The 10,720-nt window shown below is 52.2% G+C and overlaps 1 protein-coding gene across 3 annotated transcripts; it reads right to left on the reverse strand.

Annotated features, from left to right (window-relative positions):
- On the reverse strand, window positions 1-5,407 carry DPEP3 (dipeptidase 3). 3 transcript variants are annotated; one of them, XM_078357495.1, is made up of 11 exons: window positions 5,256-5,407; window positions 4,638-4,965; window positions 4,180-4,306; window positions 3,024-3,153; window positions 2,793-2,934; window positions 2,464-2,533; window positions 2,180-2,356; window positions 1,784-1,868; window positions 1,040-1,115; window positions 431-566; window positions 1-339 (listed from the first exon to the last, which is right to left on the reverse strand). In XM_078357495.1, exons 2-11 carry the CDS (start codon window positions 4,919-4,921, stop codon window positions 103-105), a joined length of 1,464 nt encoding a protein of 487 aa, XP_078213621.1. In that variant the 5' UTR covers window positions 4,922-4,965; window positions 5,256-5,407; the 3' UTR covers window positions 1-102. The 3 variants fall into 3 exon arrangements, with proteins under 3 accessions (XP_078213621.1, XP_035138177.2, XP_002807798.4); XM_035282286.3 differs by lacking the exon at window positions 5,256-5,407 and having other exon boundaries at window positions 1,784-1,865; window positions 4,638-5,043; XM_002807752.6 differs by lacking the exon at window positions 5,256-5,407 and having other exon boundaries at window positions 4,638-5,043.
- Between the last annotated feature and the right edge of the window lie 5,313 nt (window positions 5,408-10,720).

Genomic DNA, 10,720 nt, shown 5'->3' on the forward strand with positions numbered 1-10,720 from the left:
TGCATGTCTAAAACGTTTATTCTCAGCATATGCTTGTGAATGAACTAGGAAGGGGGGCTTTGTGAGACTTTGCCACAGTGACCTCTAGGGGGATCGGCCATGTCAGCAGAGCCACTGGATGAAGGTTGGGAAGGTGGCAGCAGCCACAAGGCCTGGAACAAGGTATGGGGAGGCTTTTGAGGACTTCCAGGGGACCCCATTGGTTGGCCGCTTGGTCACCTCCAGATGTGTAGCCTGGTGTCCATTCTGAGGCATGAGGTGGGAGTGGCAGGATGTGCTCTGTTGCCTGTATGGAAATTCAGCCTCCACAGGGCTCTGCGCCCTGCTCTCCTCTCTCACCTGGGGGTGGAAGTCCACAATCAGAGGCTCCCACCGCAATCTCCTCCCCTGCTCAAACCAGTGAATTATCCTGTCCACCAGACCAGCTTACCCTTTCCACTTGTCTGAAGACCCGCAGCAGGTTTCCACGAAGGACACCTTGAAGCTCTTCCTCACTCCAGCCACGACTCAGCAACTCCTCTATCAGGACTGGGTATGTGGACACGTCCTCCAGCCCCTGAGGGAACCTGTGTGGCCACCCACCGGCCAGCTGTGGGACCTTAGCCCTGATCCTGGGTTAGGGCCCACTACTCCACCAGCCCTAGTCACACAGGGGAAACTGAAGGCCACGTTCTTCAGGCTAGTGAATGCAACCTTGGAGCCTCCTGGAGGACTGGGCTTTTCTGTAGCCTCAACCTGCTGAGCAGATGGTCAACCCACAGCAGATCTGCTGGGCTGGGATTGGCGCATATCTTGGGCAGACGAGCTCTGCCTAGGGAGGGAGTATTTAGCAAGTATGACAACCCGGAGTGGGGCTGCTGGGCCACTAAAGGGACAGGGAGAACCTAGGAAACAGGCCCTGAGAATGGGGAGTGTCAGGTGGGCTAGAAGACCAGAGCCTGTGGCTCAGGCCTGGATGGGAGGATGTCAGGATGGGAACAAAGACTGAAGGACTCCCTGCTGCACCCTAGCCCAAGAAGAACTCCAGGGAAGCACTCACCGGCCAGTCCCATCGTAATTTCCACCAATCCCGATGAACTCAGATCCAATGACTGCTCTGATGTGGTCAAAGTGATCTAGGGTGGAGGTGAGTGTGGGCAGCACCAGGCTGGAGTTAGACCCTGGCACCATCCTGTCCCCAGCACTCTCCAGGCTGTGGCAGTTGGCTCTCAAGAGCAAGCGCATGGCCAGTCATGAGTCCTGAAATGGCTGCAGGCTGGCCACTGGACCTAGAGTGGGCCTCGGAGCCACCCCTTTGGACCTTTTCCTGCCCAGGAGCCACCCGGCCTCTAGGTTCCTTGAGAGCCTTGTAGGGGCTCAGCCTGTCCTGCCCAGAGATGTGGGGAATGAGAGAAGTTCAGGATTGGGAGCCAAACCAAGAGGCATCAAACCCATCAGCACCAACTCTGTGGCTCCAGATCTGGGTGGCACTGGAGAGCTGTGTCTGCTGCCTCTGGGTCATTGGGAAACTCAGCCTCAGGACTGTGTATGTGGACACGTCCTCCAGCCCCTGAGGGAACCTGTGTGGCCACCCACCAGCCAGCTGTGAGACCTTAGCCCTGATCCTGGGTTAGGGCCCGCTGCCCACCAGCCCTAGTCACAGAGGGGAAACTGAAGGCCACGTTCTTCAGGCTAGTGAAATTCTGTCCATTCCCAACAGGTACACTAGACTGCTAGAGTTGTCCCAAGAGTCCCGGCAGCCATGGCCCAAGCTAGTGCTGCACAAAGCTGAGGTGAGACTCACCTGCCACTGTGGACACATTAGCAAGCAGGTTGCACTGCAGCACCCCCATGGACAGTGTCACCATCACAATGCCACCAGTCTTCTTCTAGAAGGATAGAGAAAGGGACACTCGTCTCAGCCCTTCTGGCCTGAGAGCATGTCTCCTGTGCCATGGGGGCCCTGGTAGGACTGTGGTTTGTCCTGGCTTCAGGGGGCTGGAAGAGGCTTCACCTCTCTGGGTTTGTGGGTCCCTGGGTAGAAATGACTTGGCCTTGAGTTTCAGGGATAGAGGAGGATTAACCTGCCTTTGGTCCAAGGTGTATGAAACCTGGGCTGGTGGCTTTCTCTGTTCAGGGTTAAGAACCTTTGGATAATACATGCCAACCCCTGGGTTTGAGAGCTGGGGTGGCCACTCACCAGAAGCTGCAGGATGTCATCGGGAACATTCAGCAAATGGTCACACACAGCTCTGGCAGCTGAGTGGGAGAAGATCACAGGAGCCCGAGATACTTCCAGGACCCTTCTCATCAAGGTGTCCGATGCATATGACAAATCTATCATCATGCCCAGGCGGTTCAATTCCTCTACCACTTTCTGCAGAGACAATTAGGGTTTTTCATGGGGGAGGGTGTTGGGGTGCAAAGGGGTATACATATTACATAGGAAGCAGATGGGGTGGGGTACATAACAGGAGTTCTCACCTCACCAAAGCTTGTCAACCCACTGACGTTGGTGTACATGTGGTGTCTGAACTTGGTGGAACTCTCTGCCCTGTGGGACAGCCATGGGAGAGCAATTTAGCTGATCACACCTTGGGCCATCAGAGCCTGGGGCCCCTGGGTCTACCCATTCATCCCACTTCCAGAACAGGTGCAGGACCAGCTGCTTTCTGGGATTGTGAGGGACCTGCTGGGTGTCCAGCCTCCCTCTGTGGACCCCTTCATCCTCAACGGCCTGATCACACCCATGCCAGGGATGGGGCAATTTCCCTATCACACCATCTAGCATCCTGGCCAGGTGCTGTGCTCACCACGGTGTATTGCAGGTGAAGGTGAGTGTCAGGTAGCGCACTCCCAGCACATAGAAACTGCGCAGCACAGAGAGGCTGCTGTCCAGTGAGTGACCACCCTCCACGCCAATTAGGCAAGCCAGCTTTTGAGAGCTGTTCAGACCTAGAAGGATGTAGAGAGTCAACTGGTCAGATCCCAGGAACAGAACCTCCAGAGTGACATCCTGACTATCCTCTCATCTACTGACCCACCTTCAGCTGAGGTCACCAGCTCGAGTTCAGAGTAGGAGGTGCACATGCGGCGAATGAGGTCAATCTGCTCCAGGGTGAGGCGCACAGCAGCCTGGTCCTGGGTCTGGCATGAGACGGAGGCTGACCAGAACTGAGGGTAAGTCCAGGGGTCCAGCATGAGGCCAAGGTAGTCTTCAACCCCCAAGGCCTGCCTCTCCTGCCTCAGCCCCTATAACACCCATTTGGGTCAGTGGCCCCAAGTGAGGCATTACATGACTCCATGGTACCTTGACGACTTTTTAATTTTTTTTTTGTTTTTTAAATTTTGAGACAGAGTCTTGCTCTGTCACCCAGGCTAGAGTGTAGTGATGAGATCACGGCTCCCTGCAGCCTTGACCCCCCTGGGGCTCAAATAATCCTCCTGCCTCAGCTTCCCAAAGTGTTGGCATTACAGACTTGAACCACTAAGCCTGGTTCCTTGATGACTGTTTGCTGCCAGCAGTCAAACGATGGACTCACAACACATCATAAATTGCTGTTATGGCCAGGCTCAGTGGCTTACGCCTGCAATCCCAGCATTATGGGAGGCTGAGGCGGGAGGATCACCTGAGGTCAGGAGTTCGAGACCAACCTATCCAACATGGTGAAACACTGTCTCTACTAAAACAATAAAAATTAGCTAGGCGTGGTGGCGAGCATCTGTAATCCATCCCACCTATTTGGGAGGCTGAGGCGGGGAGAATTGCTTGAACCCCGGAGGCAGAGGTTGAGGTGAGAATGTCCCACTGCACTCCAGCCTGGGCGACAGGGCGAGACACCGTCTCAAAAATACAAAGAAGCAAAAAACTGCTGTTAGTCCATGTGCTATGTGAATGCCCCAAGGCCAATCCACTGTGTCCTTTGTGGTTACAGCCGCCCCCACACTCACCAGGGATTTTCTGGTCATTTTCTGTGTGTTTCCACAGAACCTGGGCAACCATGCAGCTAGCCTGTCTTGGCCTCCAAGGCCCTACTTTCCTTAGAAGCCACATTATGGCACACTCCCTGCCCCATTGTATCTAGTCACCCAGAGGCTGTATGCCCCATTATATCTAGTCACCCAGAGCCCACCCAGGTTTGTATGGTTCCAACATCCCCCAGCAGCCATGCTGTGACACCCTGTGTGTCCCTGTGGTACCTGGGCACCCACAAAGCCATCTCTAAGCCTGTCCAGGCTGGTCTGGCCATGGCTGAAATTTCGCAGGTTAACATCCTGAAGCACATTCTTGTAACGCTGTCTCAGGACCTGGGGCAGGTCATTGTGGCTGGGGGTGGCAAGTCAAGGTCAGATGGAAACATGGCCTCTAGATCAGGCAGGATGTATCAGGTGTTTGGGTCTACCCTCCTCCACCCCACAGGCACTTCCTCAACACAGACCATATTATAGAGGCCGCCTAAGGTCGGGTTGGAGGGATGGGGTTAGGCTCCACCAGGAATAGGGTGATGGGGGGAAAGGGCACCCATGGGTGATGGAGGAGCGAGGGCATCCAAGGGTGGTGTGAGAGATCCTCCTTGATAGCCCTGCATGCTCAGAAACTCCTCTCCTGCCCAAGGGTGCCCTCACCCCACCATTGCCCCCACACTGCACCTACATACCCATCCACCAGCGGGAAATCCCGCATCAGGGCCTGTGCGCGACCCAGAAGGTCCAGGGTTTTGGGGGTGCCTGGCGTAGTGCGGCCTGGCGTAGTGAGGGCGCTGGGGGTGTCTGTCGTGGTGAAGAGGCTGGAGGCACCCGGCATGGAGAGGGCTCTGGGGGTGCCTGGCGTGATCTCCGCGAGCGTTATGGATTGCCACAGCAGCAGCAGGAGCAGGAACAGCAGACGCCGCAGATACCGCCGGCTGTGCGCGCGGGGACCCTCGCGGCCGGTGGGCTGCATATTGCGCAGGGGTCGGCCGCGGGAGCCTGGGAGGGGCAGGCGACCTGCAGAGGCCGACAATGGGGTTCGGACCATGGCGATCCAGCCGCGCGGCCTCATGAAGAGAGGGTTGTTAGTCACGCGACTCTGCGACCGACGCGCCACGGAAGGGGGCGCCACGGCCCTTCCGCCCCCAAGTAGTAGGGCGCCCCAGTGGGCCGGACCCGCCGCTGCAGCGTCAAAGACTCCTCGCCCTTCCACCCCCCGCACTGGCTCCGTAGACCACGAGACCGGGAGTGTGGGGGGAGGAGTGCAGGCGGGGAACTAGTAGGGGCCAAGGGATCTCATGCCCTACCCAAGCCTACGTCGGGGGTTAGCTTCCAGCTTCTGCCCAGCTCCCAGACAGGTTAAATTTTTTTTTTTTTTGAGATGGAGGTTTGCTCTTGTCGTCCAGATGTGACGCGATCTCACCGCAACCTTCGCCTTTTGGGTTCAAGTGATTCTCCTGCCTCAGCCTCCCGAGTAGCTGGGATTAGAGGCATGCGCCACCACCTGGCTAATTTTGTATTTTTAGTAGAGAGAGAGTTTCTCCATGTTGGTCAGGCTGGTCTGGAACACCCAACCTCATGTGTTCCGCCTGCCTCGGTCTCCCAAAGTGCTGGGATTACAGGTGTGAGCTTCTGCCCCTGGCCAGACAGGTTAAATATTTTAAGCTGTGACTCAGAAGAGTTAATTCCATCTGTATGTTTTGACTGACAGAAAAGGATTCCCTATAGGTTCTATTTTTTAATTTAATTTTATTTTGTTTTATTTTTGGGGACAGAGTTTCTCTCTTGTTGCCCAGGCTAGAGTGCAACCGCGAAGATTTGGCTAACTGCAACCTCTGCCTACCAGGTTCAAGCCATTCTTCTGCCTCAGCCTCCCAAGTAGCTGTGATTACAGGTGCCTGCCACCACCCTCGGCTTATTTTTGTATTTTTTTGTTTATTGAGACAGAGTCTCACTCTGTCACCAGGCGCCAGGCTGGAGTGCAGTGGTGCGACCTCGGCTCACTGCAACCTCTGCCTCCCGGGTTCAAGCAATTCTCCTGCCTCAGCCTCCTGAGTAGCTGGGACTACAGGCGTGTGCCACCACACCCAGCTAATTTTTTTGTATTTTTAATAGAGACGGGGTTTCACCATGTTGGCCAGGATGGTCTTGATCTCTTGACCTCGTTCGTGATCCACCCACCTCAGCTTCCCAAAGTGCTGGGATTACAGGCGTAAGCCACCGAACCCGGACTATTTTTGTATTTTTAGTAGAGACAGGGTTTTGCCATGTAGGCCAGGCTGGTCTTGAACTCCTGACCTCAGGTGATCCGCCTGCCTTAGCCTCCCAAAGTCCTGGGATTACAGGTGTGAGCCACCATGCCTGGCCCCCAAAATGAAATTTATTTCATTTTTTCAGCTTTTTCCCCCTTCTAAGAGATGGCATCTCTGTTGCCCAGGCTGGAGTTGCAGTGGCATGATCATAGCCCACTGCAGCCTTGAACTTCTGAGCTCAAGTGATCCTCCTTCCTCCACCTCCCAAGTAGCTGAGACCATAGGTGCATTGACACTATGCATGGCTAATTGTTATTTTTCATATTAAAATTTTTTTTTGAGGCAGGGTCTCACTTTGTCTCCCAAACTAAAGTGCAGTGGCATCATCTTGGCTCACTGTAGCCTTACCTCCCAGGTAAAAATGATCCTCCTGCCTCAGCTCCCTAAGTAGCTGGGAGGGACTACAGGCGTGCACCACTATGCCCAGCTAATTTTTGTGTTTTTGCATTTTTTTGTCTGTGTTTTTGCATTTTTTTAGAGACAGGGTTTTGCCATGTTGCCCAGGCTGATCTTGAACTCCTGAGCTCAAGCAATCTGCCCACCTTGGTCTCCCAAAGTGCTACGATTACAGGCATGAGCCACCGTGTCTGGCCTTATTTCGTTTTTAGAGATGGGGTCTTGCTATGTTGTCCAGCTGGTTTTGAGATTTTGGCCTCAACTGATCCTCCTGCCTTGGCCTCCCAAAGTGTTTCGATTGCAGGTGTGGGCCACTGCATCTGGTCCTATTTTAGCATTTAGTATTGAATATTTTTTCCATGCATATATTAATATATACACACACACAAAAAAAACCCTAGAAGAGTCTACACATCAAATGTTTGTTAATAGTGGCCCTCTTGGGAAGACAGCTACCTACACCTTGATCACTTTGCATCTGTCTCATTTCTTTCTGTATTATGGTGATAACTGGCTAAGGGAAGTCATGGGTAGTGCTGGTGAGGGTTAATCAGGGTCATAGGGGTTGGTGGAGGCACGAGAGCAGCAGCTGAACCTTGCTTGAAAGGAAGGGGTCTGGATCAGGCAGGAGGAGTGGAGAGGGGTCCAGGGTTGGCTGATAGCCCAGCAGAGGTCTAGTTTGGGCATTACAACAGCTGTTGTGGAGGAGACACAGGTGGATCCTCCAAGGCATGAAGTGATGGGACAAGGTCAGACTAGGGCTCTGGGTCTGGAGAGCATGAAGGGGCTTGGTCTGACACATTCTTTCACCTGGGGCAGAAATCCTCTTTCAAGACAAGGCAGCTTCCAGCAACCCCCTCATCATTTCCTGCTGAAAAAGTCCTGATACAGGGAAATGGATCTCAAAACTGCATGTGGGGCTAGGTGCAGTGGCTCACACCTATAATCCCAGCACTTTGGGAGGCCAAAGTGGGCAGATTGCTTGAGGCTAGGAGTTTGAGACCAGCTTGGCCAACACAGTTAAACCCCATCTCTACTACAAATACAAACATTAGCCGGGCACGGTGGTGCATGCCTGTAATCCCAGCTACTCAAGAGGCTGAGGCAGGAGAATTGCTTGAACCTGGGAGGTAAAGATTGCAGTGAGCCAAGATGGAACCACTGCACTCCAGCCTTGGCAACAGAGCAAGATTCCATCTCAAAAACAAAAACAACAACCAAAAAAAAACCAACAACTACATCTGAGCCAGTGCATGGCTCATGTCTGTAATCCCAGCACTTTGAAAAGCCAAGGCAGGCAGATTGCTTGAGTCCAGGAGTTTGAGATCAGCCTGGGCAACATGGTGAAACCTTGTCTTTACTAGAAATACAAAATATTAGCCAGGCATGGTGGTGGGCACCTGAGGTCCCAGCTACTCCAGAGGCTGAACTGGGAGAATCACTTGAGGCCAGGAAGTTGAGGCTGCAGTAAGCTGAGATTGTGCCACTGCCTTCCAGCCTGGGTAATGGAAGTGAGACCCTGTCTCAAAAAAAAAGAAAGCAACACACAAAACCTGAATCTGGTTAGCACCTGAACCTTTTGGGCCTGAACCAGGTGCTGCTGAGAAAGGCTAATGACAGAAACTTAATCTAAATCATCCTCCCTCTGCATCTGTTTCTGTGTCCTGTTCTCACACCTGAGCTCCCTGATAAGCGGGCATCCCCTTCTGGGCACCTCGAGAAGGGCCTTGGCCTCTGTGACCACTGCCCCTTGTTTGTTGCTGTCTGCCCCTTCTCATGCCTGGGGGTTAGTGACCAAGTGTGACCCAGCTGCTTCTAGCTTTGGTTCTCTCAGGAAACGCAGAGAAAGGTCATGTTTATTTTGGTCTCTCATAAGACTCAGCTGGCCTGCCCTGGGGTCTTTATTTAAATGACTTGGAACAACATAAAGAATGGTAGCTTTGCCAATAGTTTAAGAAAAGTGCAGAAGCATTGCACGTACAGCTGTTTCCTATGTTATTATTATGATTATTTTAAATTGTTTAGGCTGGGCACAGTGGCCCATCCCTCTAATTCCAGCACTTTGGGAGGGCAAGGCGGGGGTGAATCACTTGAGTCTGGGAGTTTGAGACCAGTCCAGACAACATGGTTTAACCTCATCTCTACAAAAAATACAAAAATTAGCTGGGCATGGTGCTACGGGCCTGTAGTCCCAGCTACTCAGGAGGCAGAGGTGGGAGGATCACTTGAGCCCAGGAGCCTGGGGCTGCAGTGAGCCATGATTGTGCAACTACACTCCAGCAGCGACAGAGTAAGACCCTGTCTCAGGACAAACCATTATATATATATAATTTTATATTTTATATATATATATATAATTTTAATGAACAGCCCCCAGAATCAGAAGAGGTTCAGAGGACTCCGTTTCCTACATTAGACAGGTGAAAGGAAAGGGCATGATGTTACAATTAATTTTTTAAATGTTATCAAAATAATACATAAGCACAGTTTAAAATGGTGCCTAAGACTGGCTAGGTAAATCAAAGTTACCCTACTCCAGCTGGGCACCGTGGCTCACTCCTATAATCCCAGCACTTTGGGAGGTCAAGGTAGGAGGATTGCTTGAGTCCAGGAGTTCGAGACCAGCCTGGGCAACTTAGGGAGGGCCCCCCCCCCAACCCCACCCACACACTCCCATCTCTACAAAAAATAAAAAATCCTCCTCAGTGAAGTCATGGAGTAAAGAAAGCTGGCTGGGTGTGTTGGCTCATGCCTGTAAAAAATCCTTTCACTTTGGGATGCCAAGCTGGGTGGATCACAAAGTCAGGAGTTCGAGACCAGCCTGGCCAATATGGTGAAAGCCTGTCTCTATGAAAAATGCAAAAATTACCTGGGCCTGGTGGCATGCGCCTGTAGTTCCAGCTGCTCAGGAAGCTGAGGCAGGAGACTCACTTGAACCTGGGAGGTGGAGGTTACAGTGAGCTGAGATCGCACCATTGCACTCCAGCCTGGGCAACAGAGCAAGACTGTCTAAAAAAAAAAAAAAGCCAGAAAGTAAAAATAAAATAAAAAAAATAAATTAGCTGAGTGTGGCAGTGCACACCTATAGTCCCAGCTACTTTAGAGACTGAAGCAGGAGGATCACTTGAGCCCAGGAGTTAAGAGCTGCAGTGAGCTATGCTTGTGCCACTGTACTCCAGCCTGGATGACAAAGTGAGACTCTGTCTCCAAAAAAAAAAATCAAAATCCTAATTAAAAATAAAGAAAAGAGGGGAGGCCAAGGTGGGTGGGTCACAAGGTCAAGAGATTGAGACCATTCTGGTCAACATGGTGAAACCCCGTCTCTACTAAAAATAAAAAATTAGCTGGGCATGGTGGCACACACCTGTAGTCCCAGCTACTTGGGAGGCTGAGGCAGGAGAATTGCTTGAACCCAGGAGGTGGAGGTTGCGGTGAGCCAAGATCGTGCTATTGCACTCCAGCCTGGGTAACAAGAGCGAAACTCCGTCTCAAAACAAACAAACAAAAAACAAAAAAAATAAAGAAAAGAGGCCGGGTGCAGTGGCTCACGCCTATAATACCAGCCCTTTGGGAGGGTGAGGCGGGTGGGTCATGAGGTCAGGAGTTTGAGACTAATATGGTGAAGCCCCATCTCTACTAAAAAAAATACAAAAAATTAGCTGGGTGTGGTGGCGGGCACCTGTAGTCCCAGCTGCTTGGGAGGCTGAGGCAGGAGAATTGCTTGAACCTGGGAGGTGGAGGTTGCAGTGAGCTGAGATTGTGCCACTACACTCCAGCCTGGATGACAGAGCAAGACTCCATCTCAACAACAACAACAACAACAAAATAATAATAAAATAAAAGATGAGCTAGTCAGAGGGAATATGGAATAGGGTCCACCCTCCTGCCACGAGATCCACCACTGTTTGCGTCCAGTGCTGAGCTTAACCACCTGAGTCACCTCGGGCTCCTGCCAACAGTCCTTCCTTGAACAACTGGTGGCTGAAATGCAGGTTCCTCCCAAACACCGGCATTGGGAGACTGTGCCACCAGACCCCACTGCAGAGAAGGAAGCTCATGTATGG

This window comes from Callithrix jacchus, chromosome 20 (genome assembly GCF_049354715.1).
Source record: "Callithrix jacchus isolate 240 chromosome 20, calJac240_pri, whole genome shotgun sequence".
Lineage (NCBI taxonomy): Eukaryota > Metazoa > Chordata > Mammalia > Primates > Cebidae > Callithrix > Callithrix jacchus.